Source organism: Hyla sarda, chromosome 3, assembly GCF_029499605.1.
Source record: "Hyla sarda isolate aHylSar1 chromosome 3, aHylSar1.hap1, whole genome shotgun sequence".
In the NCBI taxonomy this organism is placed as follows: Eukaryota; Metazoa; Chordata; class Amphibia; order Anura; family Hylidae; genus Hyla; species Hyla sarda.
The window spans coordinates 240000333-240024040 of record NC_079191.1 but is presented as its reverse complement, the minus strand read 5'-3'; the positions used below and the strand labels follow the sequence as shown (position 1 = coordinate 240024040).

The window sequence follows — 23708 nt, the reverse complement described above, 5'->3', positions numbered from 1 at the left end:
AAGGGGCAGGAGACCAACTATAAAATGATCTCATGCTGGTATAGGACCCAGCTCAGCTCCACCGATGGTACCCTGCGGTATCCTCCGAATGCTGGCTCTGTGGAACGGCACAGGGCACTATGCTGCACATCTGGTGGGATTGTCCCTCACTGACACAGTTTTAGTTGGAGGTCTTGCGTACTGTTGGGGTGGTTACTGGGATTTCTGTCCCCAGCTCACCTGAGGCGGCCTTTTTTTTTTCAGTTTCCCATATCTTCCACCTCTTTTCCTAAATCCCTCCTAAGTCATATGCTCCAAGTAGCCAAGACGGTCATTCCCCGTAGGTGGCGTTCACCAATGCCCCCGACGGTTAGTGAGTGGGTGATGGAAATCACAAACCCTCAACTCATGGAGGAGCTTATGGCTTATACTAAAACTTTGTTTGACTGGCTCACCTTCTGGGAATCCTCAGGCTACCGGGCCCTTCTGGACTCTGTACCCCCGTGGCCTCCTAATGTCCTACCCGCTCTTATACCCCTTTTCCTTGTATTTCTCCTACCATCTTATTTTCTCCGCATGGTTTCTACTGTTTCTGGCTTCCCCCTTACTCCCCCTCCCCTCTCTTTTCTATCCCTCCCGGTCCTTTCTTAGTTTTTTCAGGTTCATTCTCATTTCTTCTCTACTTTCTCTTCCTGTTTCCTCTTCTAGGCGCTTCTCCTTCCAACAGCCGGCTGGTTGTCCGAATAAGATTCCAGCACTCTTCGCCCTCCTCAGTGCACCATTTACCAGTTGTCTTTGTTTCCATTTTCTTGTTATTATCATTAGTCATTGTGTATGGGATATTGTCATGCACGAGGTTTCACTTGCCTATGTTACTGTCACGCCGAGCGCTCCGGGTCCCGCTGCCTCCCCGGAGCGCTCACGGCGTTCCTCTGCATGCAGTGCCCGCTCTCGGATCGCGCCCCATGTCTCTCACCTGCCCCGTCCTCCTGCTCAGTCGCGGCGCGCGCGGCCCCGCTCTCTAGGGCTCGCCGGGTCTCTCAGATTTGAAGGGCCAGTGCACCATTGATTGGTGCCTGGCCCAATTAGTTCCAAGCACTCCCTACATTATAAAAGTCCACTTCCCCTTCCTGTCGCTGCCGGATCTTGTTGCCTTGTGCCAGTGAAAGCGTTCCCGTGTGTCCATTGCCTGTGTATCCAGACCCTTGCCGTTGCCCTTGACTATGAACCGTTGCTTCCTGTCCCAACCTTCTGCTACGTCTGACCTTGCCTTGCCTAATCCTTATGTACCGCGCCTGACTCAGCAGTCAGTGAGGTTGAGTCGCTATCGGGTGGAACGACCTTTGCGGCGGGCTCTGGTGAAAACCAGTAACCTCTTAGATTCCGTTCCCCTGGTACGGCCCACGCCATCGCCTCACTGACACAGAGGATCCGCCACCTGTGTCCTCCCTGCATACCAGTCCGGATCCTGACAGTAGATCCGGCCATGGATCCCGCTGAGGTTCCGCTGCCCAATGTCGCTGACCTAACTTCCGTGGTCGCCCAGTAATCTCAGAAGATCGCGCTACAAGGACAACAGCTGACTCAGTTGACTGCTATGATACAACAGCTTCTGCCTCAACATCAGCAACCATATCCTCCGCCAGCTCCTGCATCACCTCCACAGGGAGTGGCCGCTTCAAGACTCCGCTTGTCCCTACCTGACAAGTTTGATGGGGACTCTAAATTGTGCCGTGGTTTCCTGTCCCAGTGTTCCCTGCACCTGGAGATGATGTCGGACCAATTCCCTACAGAACGGTCTAAGGTGGCGTTCGTGGTCAGCCTGCTATCTGGAAAGGCCTTGTCCTGGGCCACACCGCTTTGGGACCGCAACGATCCTGCCACTGCTACTATCCAGTCCTTCTTCTCAGAAGTACGTAGTGTCTTCGAGGAGCCAGCCCGGGCTTCTTCAGCCGAGACAGCCCTATTGAACCTTGTCCAAGGGAGTTCTTCTGTGGGCGAGTACGCCATCCAGTTCCGCACCTTTGCCTCTGAGCTATCCTGGAATAATGAGGCCCTCTGCGCGACCTTCAAGAAATCCAGTCAGAAATTCCTGCTACCCTGTCTGAACTCATCCATTTGGCCACCCGCATTGACATGCGTTTCACCGAAAGACGCCAGGAGCTTCGTCAGGAAAAGGATCTTGTTCGCAAAAGGCGGTTTCCTCCCCTGGCACCTCTCTTCTAGCTTCCTTTGCAATCTGTTCCTGTGCCTCCCGCCGAGGAGGCCATGCAAGTGGATCGGTCTCGTCTGACTCTACTAGAGAGGACTCGCCGTAGGAATGAAAACCTGTGCCTATACTGTGCAAGCACCGAACATTTCCTAAAGGACTGTCCTATTTTTCCTCGGCGTCGGGGAAACGTGCGCACCTTGTTAACGTAGGAGAGGCGTTGCTAGGTGTGAATTCCTCCTCTCCAAGACTGACTATACCTGTGCGGATTGCTACGTCCGCTAATACTTCCTTCTCCGCTGTGGCCTTCTTGGACTCTGGTTCAGCAGGAAGTTTCATTGAAGCCTCCCTCATCAACAAGTTCAATATTCCTGTTACCCGTCTTATCAAACCTCTCTTCATTTCATCCGTCAATGGAGAAAGGCTGGTCTGCACTGTGCGTTACCGCACTCAACCTCTGCTCATGAGTGTGGGAATTCACCATCACGAACACATTGAATTTTTTGTACTGCCCAACTGTACTTCTGAAATTCTTCTGGGCTTGCCTTGGCTCCAACGTCACGCGCCTAGTCTCGACTGGGCAACTGGGGACATTAAAAGTTGGGGATCTTCTTACCACAAGCGTTGTCTTCACTCAGTTCCTTCTTGCCAAGTCTCCATTACAACTCCATTGCCAGGTCTTCCTAAGGCCTATCAGGACTATGCTGATGTCTTCTGCAAAAAGCAAGCAGAGATCTTGCCTCTACACAGACCTTATGACTGTCCTATCGATTTGCTCCCTGGTACCACACCACCCCGTGGTAGGATCTACCCACTTTCTGCCCCGGAAACACAAGCCATGACGGAGTACATCCAGGAAAACCTCAAAAGAGGTTTTATCCGAAAATCTTCTTCTCCAGCCGGATTCTTCTTCGTGGCCAAGAAGGACGGGTCGCTACGCCCTTGTATCGACTACTGCGGCCTTAATAAGATCACTGTGAAAAATCGCTACCCTCTTCCACTCATCTCTGAACTATTCGATCGATTGTGTGGAGCTAAGGTCTTCACCAAACTTGACCTAAGAGGCGCCTATAATCTCATCCGCATTTGTGAGGGCGACGAGTGGAAAACCGCCTTCAATACCAGAGATGGACACTTTGAATATCTAGTCATGCCATTTGGTTTGTGCAACGCCCCAGCAGTCTTCCAGGACTTTGTCAACGAGATCTTCCGGGACTTGCTGTATTCCTGTGTGGTGGTCTACCTTGATGATATTCTTATTTTTTCTTCCAACCTGGAAGAACATCGCCTCCATGTCCGTCAAGTGCTTCAGCGCCTGTGCAAGAATCTCCTCTATGCCAAGATGGAGAAATGCCTTTTCGAACGAAGCAGCCTTCCCTTCTTGGGATACATAGTCTCAGGTCAAGGTCTTCAAATGGACCCTGATAAACTGTCTGCAATAATAGATTGGCCTCGTCCCACTGGTTTGCGATCCATCCAACGTTTCCTCGGATTTGCAAACTATTATCGTCAGTTCATTCCCCAATTCTCCCCCATTGTTGCACCTATTGTGGCCTTGACCAAGAAAAATGCCAATCCAAAATCCTGGCCACCGCAGGCGGAGGAAGCCTTTAAACACCTCAAAGCCGCCTTCTCTTCTGCTCCAGTCCTTTCCAAGCCAGATCCTTTGAAGCCCTTCTACCTTGAGGTTGATGCCTCCTCCGTTGGTGCCGGAGCCGTCCTTCTTCAAAAAACCACTAAAGGAAAAAATATCACTTGCGGATTTTTCTCCAAGACCTTCTCTCCTCCTGAAAAGAACTATTCCATTGGAGACCGTGAATTATTATTATTATTAAGTTGGCACTTGAGGAATGGAGACATCTTTTAGAAGGATCCTTGCATACCATCACCATCTATACTGATCATAAAAATTTGTCTTATCTTCAGTCCGCCCAGCGGTTAAATCCTCGCCAGGCTAGATGGTCGTTGTTCTTTGCCCGCTTCAATTTTAAAATTCATCTTCGTCCTGTGGACAAGAATGTCAGGGCTGATGCTCTATCACGTGCCACTAAAATTCTTCCTCAACACATCATACCTCAGGAGTGTCTGGTCGTTTCCGCCCCAGCTTCTTTGGTGCCAATTCCTCCCGGAAAGACTTATGTTCCTCCACGTCTTCGCCTCCAGACTTTCAAATGGGGTCATTCCTCCCACCTGGCAGGTCATGCTGGAATCCAAAAATCCACACAGTTAATCTTCAGACACTATTGGCGGTCTTCCTTGGAGAAAGATGTGACTGATTTTGTACGGGCCTGTACTGTGTGTGCACGAGACAAGACTCCACGCCAGAAGCCGGCTGGTCTTCTCCTTCCTCTGCCTGTGCCTGAACAGCCATGGTCTCATATTGGTATGGACTTTATCACTGACCTTCTCGTATCTCATGGCAACACTGTCATTTGGGTGGTTGTGGATCGTTTTTCCAAAATGGCTCACTTTGTCCCGCTTCCAAGTCTTCCTTCTGCGCCTCAGTTGGCTAAGCAATTTTTTCTCCATATTTTTCGTCTCCATGGACTTCCCACACATATTGTGTCTGATAGAGGCGTTCAATTTATTTCAAAATTTTGGAGAGCACTTTGTAGTCAATTGAAGATCAAATTAAAATTTTCTTCCTCCTATCATCCACAATCCAATGGACAAGTGGAAAGAGTAAACCAGATCCTTAGTGACTACCTTCGTCATTTTGTCTCCTCCCGTCAAGATGATTGGGTCGACCTTCTGCCCTGGGCTGAATTCTCGTACAATTTCAAGAATTCTGAATCTTCCTCCAGATCTCAATTTTTTGTGGTGTATGGCAGTCACCCACTTCCCCCCCCCTCCCCCTCCCCATTCCCACTTCTTCTGGAGTTCCTGCTGTAGACGAGTTAACAAAAGACTTATCCTCCATCTGGAAAGAGACTCAAAAATCGCTCCTACTGGACTCATCTCGCATGAAGAGACATGCTGATAAGAAGAGAAGAATTCCTCCTGTCTTTGCTCCCGGTGACAAAGTTTGGCTCTCCGCCAAGTACATCAGTTTCCGTGTCCCTAGCTACAAGCTTGGTCCTCGGTACCTCGGACCTTTCAAAATCAAGAACCAAATCAATTCTGTCTCTTACAAACTTCATCTTCCTTCTTCTCTTCGTATTCCCAACTCTTTTCATGTGTCTCTTCTCAAACCTCTCGTACTGAACCGCTTTTCTCCCAAGGTCACTGTTCCTGCTCCTATCTCTGGCTCCTCTGATGTCTTCTCCGTTAAAGAAATCCTCGCCTCCAAAGTCGTCAGAGGTAAAAAAAAAAAAAAATTTGGTAGATTGGGAGAATTGTGGCCCTGAGGAGAGATCATGGGAACCTGAGGCCAATATTCTAGACAAAGATCTCATCCACAGATTCCTCGGTTCTAAAAAGAGGGGGAGACCCAAGGGGGGGGGGGGGTACTGTCACGCCGAGCGCTCCGAGTCCCGCTGCCTCCCCGGAGCGCTCATGGCGTTCCTCTGCATGAAGCGCTCCGGTCGGCACCGCTGACCGCGAGCGCTGCTCCCATGTCACAGGAGGGGACACGATCCGAGGCACGGGACCGCTCTCTGATCGCGCCCCATGTTTCTCACCTGCCCCGTCCTCCTGCTCAGTCCCGGCGCGCGCGGCCCCGCTCTCTAGGGCACGTGCGCGCCGGGTCTCTCAGATTTAAAGGGCCAGTGTACCATTGATTGGTGCCTGGCCCAATTAGTTCCAAGCACTCCCTACATTATAAAAGTCCACTTCCCCTTCCTGTCCCTGCTGGATCTTGTTGCCTTGTGCCAGTGAAAGTGTTCCCGTGTGTCCATTGCCTGTGTATCCAGACCCTTGCCGTTGCCCTTGACTATGAACCGTTGCCTCCTGTCCCAACCTTCTGCTACGTCTGACCTTGCCTTGCCTAATCCTTATGTACCGCGCCTGACTCAGCAGTCAGTGAGGTTGAGTCGCTATCGGGTGGAACGACCTTTGCGGCGGGCTCTGGTGAAAACCAGTAACCTCTTAGATTCCGTTCCCCTGGTACGGCCCACGCCATCGCCTCACTGACACAGAGGATTCACCACCTGTGTCCTCCCTGCATACCAGTCCGGATCCTGACAGTTACCTTATTATGGTGTTCTGATACTCTTGTCGCTTGGTCATGCCCTGTACTGAATCTCTGTACATTTGTTTTTTCTGCCTACTTCCATTTTTTCTTTTATTTCTGTTATCTCTGTTTATACAAAATAAAAAAAGTTTTTTTATTTTAAAAAAAACCTTTAACTTGTATCTGTGACAAAGGCCTGTAAGGGGTTGAAATGGAGCACTTTATTAGAATGCCATTTTTTTTAAAGCAGAGTTAAAAAGAGGCTGTTTACCTTGCAAGTCCAGATGTACAGTTTGAGGATCACACTCCCTACCTGGCCATTGTACCAACTGTGGCCCACTATCTCAATACAATCACCAGACCCCAGTATCACTTTTCTGCCTGGGAACAGTGCACTTTTGATCAGTGGGAAGGGCCGATGGTGATGTGCAAATGTAGCCCTTGTTTGGGGACACTGGAATAACATTGCTGTTGAGCGGCATCAGGGGGATCTGAGGTGCTTATTCCTGGAGTTTCTGTTCTCCTGCTACTTGGCTGGGGTGCATGGTTTCTAGGTAAGTGCATGGAACAGTCAAAGGCTGCAATACACTATCTAGCAGCCCCCATCTAACATATAGAGGATAACTTTTACTGTCTCCTTTGTGACCAACTGTTGTATGCACTGCTTGGTTGTGGACATCCTCCATACTTTCTGATGTCCACCTAGACCTTGCTAAGACAGATAGGATCTCTTGCCCCAGCAGAGAACATTTATCATTATATATTTTTTGCTGCGTCACATACCCCTGAACTTTTCGCTACATGTACCTATTAAGATGTGGTTGGATGCTGCCACCTATTAGCTGTAGTTTATATCACTGGTACAATACAGCAGATATTTGCCTTTTTACAGTGTGAGACTTCAGATAGGAGAGTGGCTTACTCTGCAACTTGGCTTTTCTCTACCTGAGCAGCTGGATAGTGTCTATATACTGTCCCAGAAGCCACGCAACCTCTGGGACTTCAAGTACTACAGAGCATACAGTACAGGTCCAGTATGTACTTTTTCTTTTGACACTTTGCTGCCACCTGGTGCCTCTTTTCAGAACTGCTGAGCTGTATTATTCTTCAACACTAGTTTTGTGACCTCCGTATAGTCCAGTCCACTGGTTTAATTTTTCTGGCACACTTGCTGGAGAACTGCCTATGTCTGTTTTCCATTTGATGTGATTTTTGTTTTGCCAGCCTTTCAGGAGCACCCACCGACAGGCAGCACCATTTTTTTTTACTTCTAGGGGACAATGTCTGATTACATCTAGTAGTTCTCTCCATTATTGTTTTGATTTTCTAGTCTCCTGCAGAGTATCCATCCAGCCTTAAAAGGGTTATCCAGGAATAGAAAAACACTGCCAAGTTCTTTCAAAAACAGCTCTATGCCTGTCTCCAGGTTGGGTGTGGTTTTACAACTTGGCTCCATTCACTTCAATGGAATTGAGCTGCAGAACCACACCCAATCTCGAGACAGATGGGCAATGGTTTTTGATAGAAAGTAGCTGTGTTTTTCTTTTCCTGGATAACCCCTTTAATTTAGTCAGTGTTTAAGATTGGATGTTACGGTCTCTTTTTCTACAATGGACTTTATAGATTTTTTGCTTCTAGATGCATCTACTTGCATGCCGAACTGTCTCCCACAGTGAATCTTCATGTTTCTCAGTAGCATCTCCACTTCTGTAATTCTAATTCCTCTAAGTCCTTGTAAAGGGGGTGAAATCTAAGACTAGGCATGTTCAGTCACCTTCATCTCTGGAATGAGAGGATATTATTCTGCTTGCCAGCCATTTCAAACCATGGCTAAAACTGGTGCCCGGGGGGAGGAGTATGTGAGCGTTCGTACGGGACATCATTTTAACATGCAATCTAGCCAGATGTTAATTATCCTCTACTGACCGGATTCTGTGAACAATTAAGGTTACCTGCTGCCCTTGCCCAACTGCTACCATAGATTTTATAAACTATAAAGAACTGCCCGCTTTTAATACATTAGTGGGGATTACGCAGGGCGGCCCAATATCACCTATTCTATTTAATTTAGCCTTAGATTCCCATTTTGCATTACTTGGATCAGGTATCGATATTGGTTCATATGCAAATGAAAACACTTGATTTTGCAGATGATATTCTGCTACTTATGGCCAACCCTTGAGAAGTCATTTGTTCTGTTATGAAGGTGATTTTGAAGTTTAACTTTTTGGATTGTGCATTTACTATGTTAAAAGTAATGTTAAAGAGCTCTTTTTCACTCTATTCACCCACAGAGGCTGGTCCACTCTTTTCCCTTTTAAGTGGAAATCAGAAGTTATTTCTTACTTAAGGATCCAGTTCCCAGCTAATCCACATAATCACTACAAACTTAAGTCTTATCCACTCACTTTCTCAAGAGTTACACTCCTGGAAATCCTTGAGCCTTTGCTTATGGGGTGATCTTGTTTAATTAAGATGTTTTTTTCCACAAGCTCCTTTTTCCATTGAAAACACTGCATGTCCTATTAAGAAAACCAGATGTTAAATTGCTTGGTATTTTAGCAAATCTAGGGTTCTAACTGGGGCAATCATAATAAACGTTCCAAAATACAGCAAACTAAGTTCCTTGGAGGTATTACTCTTCTTAGTCATGAGATATATGGCATGCAGGCTGTTTTGTGCTATGTTATTTATTGGATAGGAGATAGAAACAGGTTTACCAACACCTTTTTGCCCATTATTTGGCATTGACAACACTTTTACATTTAAAATCACCAGAGATTCTGAACATTCTCAAGGAGAATCCGCTCATCTTGTTCACCATTCAGATTTGGGGTTCAAGGGAGTTTATAAATTGAATCCCCATATCTCTTTCTTAGGCTATGTTCACAAATCCGGAATGTCCGCACAGAAAATCTCTGTGCGGACAATCGGGAGACTGCGGGCGCCGGAATATTATTATAGGACTGCATGGAAATGCTCTGCCTTGTAGATGGCTATGTATTCCGTGCAGAGTCCGCAGAAAGAATGAATAGCTTCATTCTTTCTGCAGACACGGAAAATCCAGCAGAATCTGGTTGAATTTAATGGGACTCTGCTTCATCATGGGAGCAGTAGTAGGAGGTATGGCTTCTGCTGGGAAGTGGGTGGCATTTCGCTACTGTATGAGTTTAAAAACCCTGATGAGCTGTGAATGGCCACTTGATGCCGGTGCATTGCCGTAGATTGTGATTTGCCATAGATTGTGATGGAGTGTGCGAGTGTCACATGACATATTTAATCCTCAGGCATTGCAGCTCACCGCAGTCTCACTTGGGCTATCACAGGGAGAGGATCTCTCCCTGTGATAGCCCGAAGCTGCACGGAGCTCTAATGGCCTTTGTGGCCCGATTCCGAGAGCGTTATCGGGCCACAGAAGCTAATACATTTACTGTTTAAATGTCACCCGCCAGCGCGCTCGTTCGCCACCGCTATCAGGATCCCTATGCCCGATAGCGGCGTTATCAGCTTGTCACCCGCCAGTGCGATCGCTCAACAGCGCTATCGGGATCCCTATGCCCGAAAGCGCTGTCATCCACTTGCCTCCCGCCAGCGCGATCGGTCGACAGTGCTATCGGGATCCCTATGCCCGATAACGCTGTCAACCGCTTGCATCCCTGCCCGCTGCTCTACTCCCCGTCCCCTGTTAACTCTCAGGGAACTGGGAACAGAAAGTAGAGCAGCGGGCGCAGCTAAAGTAGTACTGCACATGCGCAGCACTACGCAAATAGCGTAGGTAGGTAGCGTAGTGAAAGGAAGTTAGGCACCACAACTCCCAGCATGGGAGTTGTAGTTTAGGACAACCGCTCCCAGCATGCCCAGACAGCTAAAGGCTGCCAGGGCATGCTGGGAGTTGTAGTTTAGCTTAGATTAGACAGCAAAAGGACTACAACTCCCAGCATGCCCAGACAGATAAAGGCTGCCCAGGCATGCTGGGAGTTGTAGTTTAGGACTACAACTCCCAGCATGCCCAGACAGCTGAATGCTGCCCAGGCATGCTGGGAGTTGTAGTTTAGGACTACAACTCCCAGCATGCCCAGACAGCTGAAGGCTGCCCAGGCATGCTGGGAGTTGTAGTTTAGCTTAGATTAGACAGCGAAGGGACTACAACTCCCAGCATGCCCAGACAGCTAAAGGCTGCCCAGGCATGCTGGGAGTTGTAGTTTAGGACAACAACACCCAGCATGCCCATACAGCTAAAGGCTGCCAGGGCATGCTGGGAGTTGTAGTTTAGCTTAGATTAGACAGCGAAGGGACTACAACTCCCAGCATGCCCAGACAGCTTAAGGCTGCCCAGGCATGCTGGGAGTTGTAGTTAAGGACTACAACTGCCAGCATGCCCGTACAGCTAAAGGCTGCCAGGGCATGCTGGGAGTTGTAGTTTAGCTTAGATTAGACAGCGAAGGGACCACAACTCCCAGGATGCCCAGGCAGCTGAAGGCTGCCCGGGCATGCTGGGAGTTGTAGTGCAGTGATGGGACCACAAATCCCAGCATGCCCAGACAGCTGAAGGCTGACCGGGCATGCTGGGAGTTGTAGTGCAGTGTCACCGTAGTAGTGTTTTAGCGATTTTAGCGTAGTTAGCATAGCGTTAGCTCAATTTTAGGGTAGCTTTAGTTTATTGTTAGCGCAGTTTTACAGTTTTTAGCGTAGCATAGTGTTAACGCAGTTGTAGCGTATTTAGCATAGCGTAATGTTAGCGCAGTTGTAGCGTAGCTTATCGCACTTTTAGTGTAGTGTAGTGTTAGCGCAGTTTTAGTGTATTTAGCGTAGTGTAAACGCAGTTTTAGCGTATTTAGCGTATCTTAGTTTTAGCAGAGTTTTAGTGTATTTAGTGTAGTGTAGCGTTAGCACAGTTTTAGTGTATTTAGCATAGCGTATTGTTAGCGTAGTCTTAGATTAGTGAGCGCAGTGTAGCGTTAGTCCAGTTCTAGCATAGTTGGCGTAGTTGTACACGGGTGTAGTGTAGCTAACTTAATTTTACAGGCAGATAAAGTATAGTTTAGAGAGTGTAGCGTGGGGTGTACAAAGGCTGTCCGTGCAGGATGGAAGTTGTAGTTTTGCAAAAGTAGCAGAGGCAGTTGCGCTCTGCTACGTTAATGTAGTATACGGTCACCTGTATAGATGGCTGTATACGGTGATCACAAGGCCACTTACCCACCTCCGTTCCTGCTCCGTCACTGGACTTGTAGCAATGCAGGAAGATGATGGAGCTGGAACGGGGGTGGTAAGTTAGGCTCTCCAGGTAATAACCCTTTTTTTTTTTTTTGTGTTTTTCTTCTTGTTTCAGATACGTGTATGCGGTGGACTACGACGATGACCTGCATTTTTTTCTTTTCTTTTAATAAAATGGTTAACGAGGGCTGTGGGGGAGTGTTTTTCCTAATAAAAATGTTTTGACTTGCGTATGCTTTTTTTCTTTGTTATTACTTTACAGGCTTAGTAGTGGAAGCCCTCTTGTAGACGGAGTCCATTACTAAGTCGGGGCTTAGCGTTAGTCCCAAAAACAGCTAGCGCTAACCCCGAATTATTACTCCGGTACAGAACGCCACAGGCGTACCTGGAAGAGCCGATACCAACAGGCCCAGAGCGCCAAATATGGCGCTCTTGGGCCTAGACGGTAACAGGCTGGTGTTATTTAGGCTGGGGAGGGCCAGTAATGATGGTCCTCGCCCACCCTGGTAACGTCAGGCTGTTGCTGTTTGGTTGGTATTTGGCTGAAAATGAAGACTGGGAACCAAACACATTTTATTTAATTTTTATTTTTTTTATAAAAAAAGACAAAACGTATGTGGTTCCCCGTCTTTTCATTTTCAGCCAAATACCAACCAAACAGCAACAGCCTGACGTTAACAGGGTGGGTGAGGACCATCGTTACTGGCCCTCCCCAGCCTAAATAACGCCAGCCTGTTACCGCCCAGGCCCAAGAGCGTCATATTTGGCGCTCTAGGCCTGTTGGTATCGGCTCTTCCCGGTACCCCTGTGGCGGTGGGTACCGGGGTAATAATTGGGGGTTAGCGCTAGCTGTTTTTGGGGCTAATGCTAAGCCCCGACTTAGTAATGGACTCCGTCTACAAGAGGGCTTCCACTACTAAGCCTGTAAAGTAATAACAAAGAAAAAAAGCACACACAAGTTAAAACATTTTTATTAGGAAAAACACTCCCCCACAGCCCTCGTTAACCATTTTATTAAAAAAAAAGAAAAAAATGCAGGTCATCGTCGTAGTCCACCGATTCCGATGTAGTCCTCAGTATTCACATATCTGTAACAAGAAAAAAAAAAAAGGGTTATTACCTGGAGAGCCTAACTTATCACCCCCGTTCCAGCTCCGTCATCTTCCTGCATTGCTACAAGTTCAGTGACAGAGAAGGAACAGAGGTGGGTAAGTGGCCTTGTGATCACCGTATCCAGCCATCTATACAGATGGCTGTATACTGCATTAACGTAGCAGAGCGCAACTGCCTCTGCTACTTTTGCAACACTACAACTTCCATCCTGCCCGGACGGCCTTTGGCTGTCTGGGCATGCTGGGAGTTGTAGCCCCTTCACTTTATGACTAAGTTAAGCTACACCCCACGCTAAACTATTTAAACTATGCTTTATCTACCTGTAAAACTAAGTTAGCTACACTAGACCCGTGTACAACTACGCCAACTATGCTAGAACTGGACTAACACTACACTATGCTAATATTCTAAGACTACGCTGCGCTCACTACTCTAAGACTACGCTAACAATACGCTACGCTAAATATGCTAAAACTCTGCTAACACTACACTAAATACACTAAAACTGCGCTAACACTAAGCTACGCTAAAACTGCGCCAACACTACACTACACACACTAAAAGTGTGCTAACACTACACTACGCTAAATATGCTAAAAGTACGCTAGCACTAAGCTACGCTAACACTACGCTATGCTAAATAAGCTACAACTGCGCTAACACTAAGCTACGCTAAATACACTAAAAATGCGCTAACACTAAGCTACGCTACAACTGCGCTAACACTACGCTATGCTAAATGCGCTACAACTGCGCTAACACTATGCTACGCTAAAAACTAAAACTGCGCTAATACTAAACTAAAGCTACACTAAAATTGAGCTAATGCTACGCTAACTATGCTAAAATCGTGCTAACACTACACTAACTACTTTATACCTGTGTAAAACTACAACTCCCAGCATGCCTGGGCAGCCTTTAGCTGTCTAGGCATGCTGGGAGTTGTGGTGACTTCACTGCACTACAACTCCTAGCATGCCCGGGCAGCCTTCAGCTGTCTGGGCATGCTGGGAGTTGTGGTCCCTTCACTGCACTGCAACTCCCAGCATCACCGGGCAGCCTTCAGCTGTCTGGGCACACGCACGCCCCCCCCCCCCCCCCCCAGCCCCCGCAGTAACCAATGGTTGGGGGCTGGTGTGCGAGTGTCAGCCTATAGAATGTAATGGAGGCGGAGCGCTGGAGCAGGGAAAACTGCTGAGTCACTCCATCACAATCTATGGCAAATCACAATCTACGGCAATGCATCGGCAATTCAGGACTCTGGAGGGTATCAAATATACATTGCCGGGGAGCGGAGCATGCTTCCCACTCCCCTAGTTAATAGCTTATGATGGCAAATGAGTCTGTTCCATGATGGGAGTAGTAGTATCCCCGGCTGAAGGAGTCTTTAGGGGGATGAATTTTTCACAGTTAACAGATTAAAAACTGATGCAAAAGGACGCCACTAAATGGCATCCCTTTGCCTCAGTTTGCATCCATTTGTTAGTATGGTCTATTTAGCAGCAATAAAGGGAGAATAGCGGGATGGGAGATAACAGCTATGTAAACCTAGCCTAACCGATATGCAGCAGATCAGTACAGTAGTTTAGTCTATTAGGGGTAAAGGGAGCCAAGATTTAGGGTACATTCACACGTACGCAGTTTTGATGAGCAGTATTTGATGCACAGGATTTTCTGCTGCAGATTTCAATGTAAACTATATGACTGAGCACAGTTTCTAATCTGCAGTTACAAATCCTGCACATTAAATCTACGCAGAATCCTGTATGTGCTTACGTACCCTTAAAATCCAGAAAGCTTCCTTGTTTTGTAACAGCGCTTCTCTGATGCCCCCTCTGTTGGTTAATGTAATCTGTTCAAGACCAAAGAAAAGTAAAATATTTCAGATCATTATTATGTCTGAGAAAACCACACTTTTTTTTTGTGTGTTCCTTATCCCCATCCTGCATATGGACGTAAATGTATGCTTTGCATCGCTCCTGCTATATGAAGCGAACTCAGCAGCTGAGCGTGCTGCATACCTGGTGGGTCCCGCTTTTTATGAGCAATATCCTTCATTAAACCTTTAGATGCCGTGATCAAAGTTGACCTTTATCTTTATTCTGTGTATAGGGCATACCCGTTTACTGTTAATGTGGTACGTGTTGTACCTGGAATACTTATACCAAGACAATTTTTATTTTAACAGATATCTGGGCTATCGGCTGCATTTTTGCTGAATTGTTAACATCAGAACCCATTTTTCATTGTCGTCAAGAAGATATCAAGACAAGTAACCCATTCCATCATGACCAGTTGGATCGTATATTTAGTGTAATGGGTTTTCCTGCAGGTATATGACTTTGACACATTTTTTTTAGATAACTAGCTATATATACTATGACTAGCCGACTAGGTATGCACTCCTTATTTTTAACACTTCATTAAAACAGTAACAACAGTTTAGACAGATAGTTTGTGTGTAAATAGAAATAATCTTTCCTGGAATTTCTTACATATTATCATGCTTGCATTTCTCCCATATGTTATAATATTATGACATACAAAAAGCCTGTATCACATCATCATTTGCCTTATTCTTGTTTGCTCTGTAGTCTGCACAAATAATTAGATTAGTTGTACTATTACTGTTTTTAGTTAATCGAATCCACTTAAAGTGTACCTGTTGTTTGCAAAAACTTTTTATGAAATTTAAATAATAACATTTAAGGGGTTATCCAGGAAAAACTTTTTTTTATATATATAAACTGGCTCCAAAAAGTTAAACAGATTTGTAAATTACTTCTATTAAAAATTCTTAATCCTTTCAGTACTTATGAGCTTCTGAAGTTAAGGTTGTTCTTTTCTGTCTAAGTGCTGTCCGATGACACGTGTCTCGGGAACCGCCCAGTTTAGAAGAGGTTTGCTATGGGGATTTGCTTCTAAACTGGGCGGTTCCCGAGACACGTGTCATTAGAGAGCACTTAGACAGAAAAGAACAACCTTAACTTCAGAAGCTCATAAGTAGAGATGAGCGAACTTACAGTAAATTTGATTCGTCACGAACTTCTCTGCTCGGCAGTTGATGGCTTATCCTGCATAAATTAGTTCAGCTTTCAGGTGCTCCGGTGGGCTGAAAAAGGTGGATACAGTCCTAGGAAAGAGTCTCCTAGGACTGTATCCACCTTTTCCAGCCCATGGGAGCACCTGAAAGCTGAACTAATTTATGCAGGATAAGCCATCAACTGCCGAGCAGAGAAGTTCGTGACGAATCAAATTTACTGTAAGTTCGCTCATCTCTACTCATAAGTACTGAAAGGATTAAGATTTTTTAATAGAAGTAATTTACAAATCTGTTTAACTTTCTGGAGCCAGTTGATATATATATATATATATATATATATATATATATATAAGTTTTTTCCTGGATAACCCCTTTGTGTATATTTGTAATATATATTGGCACTGTATATTTTTGAGGAAAAAAATGCTGTCCCTGCAGCTATTGCCAGTGTGTCTCTGTGCGAAAACAAAATACAGAAAGTGTGGGTGGAACAAGCAGGGCTCTGTGCAGGATTGTGCCTTGTTAACCAGTCTGCTGTTTGGACTGGGGACGTGTCACAGAGACCTTCTTGTCCTCAGTGCCCAGAGCCCTGCTTGTCTGTCCACACTTCCTGTATTTTGTCTCTGCACAGGCAACAGCTGCAGGGACAAGTCAGTATTTTTTCACCCCATAATATACACATTTTTTTAAAAGTACCTGTCACCAAATAAACTGTTCTCAACTACCTCAGCCTATGTTCCCTAACTACTCCTGACACCCCTCCTGCCCTTAAAAACAACTTCAGAGCTTTAAAAAACTCTGTATCATACCTTTCTTCTTGCTCGCATGGGGCAATTTCCTAGCAGGAGAAAGTGGGCGTTTCCCAGCGGGCATGACATCACTGAAGCCTGCTGGGAAATTGCATTGCATTAAAAGACCTGTTTCAGTCTATGCAGATTTCAGTGAGGCTCTCCTTTAGCTGTCAGTCTGTGTGGCTTTCTGTGACAATCTGTGGAACTTTCACTTTCTGTACAGCTGACAAAAAAAGCTCCATGCAAAGAAACATTTCCTTAATTCGGACTCCTGCCAGGCTGGGAGGAGACTGAACTTGCTGTTAATTGTGGCAGAGAACAGAACAGAGCCACCTAGTGGCCATTTTTTATATTACATTTTAAACATATTTATGTTGATAATTTTAAAAGCAAGTGAATGTGAAAGTGTCTGCTAATTACACAAGGAACACTATATTAAGTTTTATTTGGTGACAGGTACTCTTTAACCAATGTATATTACAAATATACTTAAGCGTTATTATCTACTTTATATACAAAGTTTTTGCAAATGACAGGAATTTTTTCAAGTCAGATGCCCATAATCTATGTAATTGTAGGGTACTCCCAATGTCAGCATTTAGGGCACATCTATAGTTCACACATGAAACTTATTGGCTAATGCAGTGGCTGAAAGTCAACAAAAGGTGGTCACCTGGCCCCTTTTCTCTCAATAGGTTAGGGTCCCAGAGGTTGGACGTGACGCTCATAGACATCTAGGGCATATCCTTTGACATAAAAGCTAAATATGAAAATACACCTTTAAGTCTGGTGGCATTTGAAAGTAAACATAGATGCAATATTTCTGTGTCGCTGCCAAGAATGATGTGTTCACTGAACAAATAGCTGTTATGTGATAAACCTTATAAGGGTTAAAGTGGGTATTCATATTTTCCACTCTCAAAGTCAGAGGTGTCTGGACAGTTGGTGAAATTATCAACACCACCACTGATGGATACTTGATGAAACTATTTTAAATATCATATGCTTGATGCAGGATTCTGTAATCATGTTTGAGACCTTGCATTATCTACATCAGCTACTTTGTTTCCTTTTTAATTCTGTCTATATACATGATCTCATATTTATAGTTCTGTTAAAAATTGTTAGAATTTTCCAAGTAAAATAGTAAAACACTGTTGTCTGTTCAGATAAAGACTGGGAAGATATCAGAAAGATGCCAGAATATCCTACTCTTCAAAAAGACTTCAGAAGAACCACGTAAGATTATAGAAACTCTTTGTTGTTTGCCTTTTTTAACTGGGTATACCAATGGTAAACTATGCAATAAGTTTTAAATACACTACATATCAATATAATTTTTTTTTAAAAGTCAATTATGTAACAATACCCCGGGCTTATCCACTACACAGTGTGCAAACATATGAAATAGTAAGACTTACCTAAGAATAGTAAGAGTGTGATCACATTTGCATTGGAGGCTTACTAACAGATAACCTCATATTTTAGGGGAAGAATAGCACAGCATGCAGCACTGTTGTCACAACAACTTTTTCTTGTCACAATAGCAGAACCAGACAGAGAAAGGGTGCATTCACACCACGACTCTTCAATACGGTGACCGGATCCAGCTGGGAGATGTAAAAATCGGGTGCTCCGGTATCCCAGCTGGACCCGGTCGGCTCATTTTTGCCCATATCCGGTTTTGTGACCGGACTGAAAACCGTACTATACCACGGTTTTCAGTCGGTCACAAAACCCGATACGGGGCAAAAATGTCTCCGGTCGGCTCATTCAAATGAATGAGATGCAGGCCGTGTCCGGTCACCGTAGTGAAAATTTGTGGTGTGAATGCACCCTAAGTTAGTGAGGTCCTTTCAGTGCTGCTGGTGTACATTCCATGACAGATCTGGTCATTTTTGTTTTTCTACTTCTATAGTGGAATAGGACAAATAAAATTACTATACAGGCATGAACTCTGCCTTAAAAACATTAATAGGAAAGTGTAGTATTAATTATTTGTTAATATTGTACTCACTTCATCTCAAGTATCTTTACAAACTAGCAAGCACTTTACGTTTAAGTGTGGAGTTTGAAGTGGCTCAGTCATTAAATGTTTCCCTGATTAAAGGGGTTATTCAGTAAAAAAAAAAAAAAAAAAACAGAAAAACACAGAGTGAATTTCTTCCAAAAACAGCACCACTTCTTTCCTTGATTTGTGTGTGGTATTACAATTTGGCTACATTTATTTAAATAAATCCCTTCAAGGCAAGAATATTATACCTCAGGTACGAAGCGTTAAACAAATAAGAAAAAATATACAATGTGTCGTTTGTTAACAAACCTTAAAGGGGTACTCTGCCCCTATACATCTTCTTTTCTATCCAAAGTATAGGGGATAAGATGTCTGATTGCAGGGGTCCTGCCGCTGGGACCCCCCGCCATCTCTGCTGCGGTAACACAGTCATCCGGTGCACGTAGCGATGTGCCTGATGACTGGCAATGCGGTGCAAACGTCATGGCCACGATCCCCTCGTAATGCCATGCCATAGTAACCAATCATATTTCTTCTTTCAGTTTTAGCTTCTTTCAGTTTAAAAAAAAAAGGCCTCTGAAAAAGAAAAGATGCAATCTAACCGTACTATGGACAACTGCTCCACTCTTCCTCTACTTCCACTAGTGTTTGCTAGAAGTTGTAGCCAAATATACATTTTAAAGGGGTACTCCACTGGAAAACATTTTATTTTAAATCAACTGGTGCCAGAAAGTTTAACAGACTTGTAAATTACTTCTATAAAAAAAAACAATCCTTCCAGTACTTATCAGCTGCTGTATGATACACAGGAAGTTCTTTTCTTTTTGAATTTCCTTTCTCCCTGACCACATGTGCTCTCTGCTGACACCTCTGTCCATGTCAGGAACTGTCCAGAGCAAAAGTAAATCCCCATAGCAAACCTCTTTTGCTCTGGACATAACTGACATGGACAGATGTATCAGCAGAGAGCACTTGTGGTCAAGCATAAAGGAAATTCAAAAATAAAATAATTTCCTGTGTATTATACAGCAGCTGATAAGTACTGGAAGGATTGGGATTTGTTAATAGAAATAATTTGCAAATCTGTTTAACTTTCTGGCACCAGTTGATTTAAGCTACTGCACTACTGTAACAATCACGTTTCAGCAGACAGGAACACCGGTGGATGTGGATCCGCTGGACCTGTGTGGCAGATGACACGGGCCGTACCAGGGAGCGGAGTCTAAAGTTCCGCTGGTTTTCACCAGAGCCTGCCGCAAAGTGGGATGGACTTTCTGCGGCAGGTGGCACCCACGTCGCTACCCCTGGCACGGCTCGACTACACAGGCGGCTGAGGAATTTGAGGCACAGGTAGGATACGGCAACTCGTGGTCAGGATAGCAGAAGGTCAGGGCAGGGGATAAGATGTCTAAGCACCGGAGAACCCCTTTAAACCTGAATATTTAAGAAAGTAAAGTTTTGGCTATATGGGCATAATTATAGTGCAACAAATAGTGTGCAGAATTATTGTTAAACTATATGAAAACCAAAACTTTTACCACCTCACTTGTTTATTTTTATCTATTAAAGTAAGAAAATAATAATAAACAACTCAAATAAACATTCATGACATTTAAAAATAAATAATTAAATAAATTAATAAAAAACTGATATAGTTATCCTTCTGTATACAGTTTCTTGACCTATAATGATCAACTTTTTGTCCAGCAGCAACCGCAGCATCCCAGGCAATGGGGTTTACTGAGTTCTTTCACCATAACTCTCACTTCAATGCATGTGATAGCCCATCCATCTAGATGGTGAAGGGTCACTCTTATCTCATCTGTCCATGGGTTTCTCTTGGAGAGATGACTAAGAAAAGGGCAGAAAGTTGGGAATCTTAAATTAGGCCCAGAATATCTACAAATTTGCATAAACAGTTGTGCTTTTAAGATATAATGGGTAACTGCAAATAACCTACCCAAGGTGTGACTGCCATATAGAGGAGAAAAATAATTCCGCCAGAACATTGAACCTGTTCAATGTTCTGGAGGAATCCGTGAAACAGACATTGCCGCACTAAGAATCTCCAGTGGGAAACTTTCCGTCCGCATATTCTGTAGTGTGAACCCGGCCTAAATGTATGCCAAGTCCTTAGCTGGCTTAAACAGCAGAAAGCATTAAGTTCCAACAACATTATCTAGTTTAGACTAGTTGTAATTTCCAAGTAGTAATAGATATTTTTTTTAGCTGTAATGTGTTAAACCCAAAATAAGTGGCTAAATGCATGCTTCTACAGCCATATTGTTGTATGCATTGACTACAAGTCATCTAAACAAATCAGTCAAGTAGTTATTGACCGCCTTCCGATGTTCAGAGCACTTTGTACAATCTGTAAAAACATTCACTCAATGTGTGGCATAAAAAGCTAGAATAAAACCACTACAGCAGTTTACTGTTTTACTGCCAAAACTCACAGAGTATTAAATGAGAAGAAGCCAAGAGCTTACTTCAAATACATTCTCATTCGATAGTAATATTTTGCTTGGAACAAGCATTTTAGCTGCCAGTGGGCACCTTGAATATTGTACTTGGCCTTCTTTAATATTTGGTGATGTTTATAAAACTGTTTCCTAAGTGCACTGAAGCTATTATGGTCAATAACTTGTCTCTTTATATGTCTACCCAAATTTATTTACAGGTATGCTAACAGTAGCTTAATAAAATACATGGAAAAGCACAAGGTGAAACCTGATAGCAAAGTTTTTATTTTGGTAAGTGCATAGATTAATATAAAAAAGTTATATACAGAAAGTTAGATTATCACTCCAATGTTGAGCTACATTAATTCTTATAGTAGGGAATTGCATTCTGAGCAATGGCATAATGCAATAGTATCAAAGGGGTTTTATGGGACTTTTGGATTAATGGCCTATCCAAAGGATAAGCCATTAATCGCTGATCAACGGGGTGCCAACACCCGACACTCCCCACTGATTGGCTGTTCAGCACTCCACACTATACATTGAATGGGTTTGGAAACTCAGCACTGTAAATTGTGTACCGATTGCATCGGGCAACCGACTGGAGCTGAGCTGCAGATACACGGTGCCACCACTAGAGTGAGTCTGATGATAAATTAAGATTGTGGTGGAGACACTATACCCCTTCCCTTTTCTCAGTTGTTGTCAGTAGCATACTGGCAATATTTTTGTCAGGCTTTTTTTTCTTATGACATTTATATTATAGGTTGATGTGGTGTTCTGAGAGGCTCTGGAGCAGATCTTATAAGGACAAACTTTATTTTACTGAATCACAACTAATTTCATCACTTAACATTCTGCTGCAAAATTCATTATCTATGGGAGCTGCCAAAGGTAGCAGAGCATTGTACTCGACAGTCTTACCTGAACATTTGTCATTAGGAGCCTCATAGATTGCAGAGACCATTAGTAATCTAATGGGTATGGGCAACATTAGCTTCCAACCTGGTTACTGGTGCCTATATGAGCAAATCTCTTGTTCTCCATCTATTTTTTAAAGGAAAGCATATGTAAATTATTCAATTCTCAAATCGCATAGATGATAGACAGGTTTAATAATAATCGTGTCTGTTAATATGATTCTACTATATTACTACCATTTCTTGCATAGTAATTGACATTATTGACTTTACTATACCTTGTATTATTGGAAGCTGTATTGCTTGGACTAAAACCAGCTTCTGCATTCATTATTTATGACTTGTATTTAAAAGGTGACCATATATTTGCTGTAAACTGCAACTTGCTTTATTTTCCAACAGTTGCTGTCTCAGTGCTATTAGACTGTTTATGATTTACCTTGTCATTTATAAAATGTGCTTACATACACGTTCTGAAACCAAGCTGACAAGTATTTACAAACCAATATCCCATTTCCAAATGTTTCCCACAAACCTTGTACTTTTTCCTGTCATCACATACAGATTGTAACCTCTAAAGAGGAATTAACAATGTATATTATCCATTGATTAATTATTTAACCCTTCATTTTGGATTCTGAAGAGCAGAACATGATAAATATTGAGCGACACTGTAGCAATTGCTACTAACATTTCTAATTACAAATTGAAACAGCAGTGCTAATTACATCACAGTGCACTGTAGGAGAATCTGACACATCATAGCTAGAGTGCTTCCAATTGACCTGACTAAATGGTAATAATGTTCAGGCTTGTGTAATCTGACTTTTTATTAAAGGGGTACTCCACTGGAAAAATGTTTTTTAAATCAACTGGTACCAGAAAGTTAAACAAATTTGTAAATTACTTCTATTAAAATATCTTAATCCTTCCAGTACTTATCAGCTGCTTTATGCTCCACAGGAAACTCTTTTCTTTTTAAAATTTCCTTTCTGCCTGACCATAGTGCTTTCTGGTGTCCATTTAAGGAACTGTCCAGAGTAGAAGCAAATCCCCATAGAAAACCTCTTCTGCTCTGGACAGTTCCTGACATGGACAGAGGTGTCAGCAGAGTGCACTGTGATCAGGCAGAAAGGAAATTCAAAAAGATCTTCCTGTGGATCATAACAGCAGCTGATAAGTACTGGAAGAATTAAGATTTTTTAATAGAAGGAATTTACAAATCTGTTTAACTTAGGCTGGGTCCACACTACGTTTTGTCCCATACGGGAGCGCATACGGCAGGGGGGAGCTAAAAGCTCGCGCTCCCGTATGTGACCGTATGCGCTCCCGTATGTCATTCATTTCAATGAGCCGACCGGAGTGAAACGTTCGGTCCGGTTGGCTCATTTTTGCGCCGTATGCGCTTTTACAACCGGACCTAAATCCGTGGTTGACCACAGTTTTAGGTCCGGTTGTAAAAGCGCATACGGCGCAAAAATGAGCCGACCGGACCGAACGTTTCACTCCGGTCGGCTCATTGAAATGAATGACATACTGGAGCGCATACGGTCCCATACGGGAGCGCGAGGTTTTAGCTCCCCCCTGCCGTATGCGCTCCCGTATGGGACAAAACGTAGTGTGGACCCAGCCTTACTGGCACCAGTTGATTTAAAAGAAAATGTTTTCCAGTGAAGTACCCCTTTAATTAACTATGAAGCTGCTATGAAAAAATATAAGTGCCGTTGCTTATTGAAGCTATTAAAACAGGCACACACACAGATAATACAGAGAGCTATAGCTTATAACTGCCAATAAAATTCAAACTTCCATGTTTCCTGGGGTCTTAAAATACAGTATTACAAATGAATAC

General features: G+C 44.0%; 1 protein-coding gene and 1 long non-coding RNA gene across 8 annotated transcripts in view; one reads left to right on the top strand and one right to left on the bottom strand.

Annotated features, from left to right (window-relative positions):
• The window catches only part of CDK19 (cyclin dependent kinase 19), a 438492-nt gene that overhangs the window by 364964 nt on the left and 49820 nt on the right, over nucleotides 1-23708 (top strand). For all 7 annotated transcript variants that reach the window (XM_056566332.1, XM_056566331.1, XM_056566326.1 and 4 more), the window contains 3 exons: nucleotides 14815-14958; nucleotides 17630-17699; nucleotides 21155-21227. In XM_056566332.1, coding sequence (XP_056422307.1) covers nucleotides 14815-14958; nucleotides 17630-17699; nucleotides 21155-21227 — 287 coding nt within the window. The remainder of the gene's footprint in view (nucleotides 1-14814; nucleotides 14959-17629; nucleotides 17700-21154; nucleotides 21228-23708) is intronic.
• The window catches only part of LOC130362205 (uncharacterized), a 53489-nt gene continuing 49901 nt past the window's right edge, over nucleotides 20121-23708 (bottom strand). Inside the window, exons 2-3 of the long non-coding RNA XR_008891317.1 lie at nucleotides 21861-21983; nucleotides 20121-20325 (exon numbers count right to left, since the gene is read on the bottom strand). This is a non-coding gene — a long non-coding RNA (uncharacterized LOC130362205). The remainder of the gene's footprint in view (nucleotides 20326-21860; nucleotides 21984-23708) is intronic.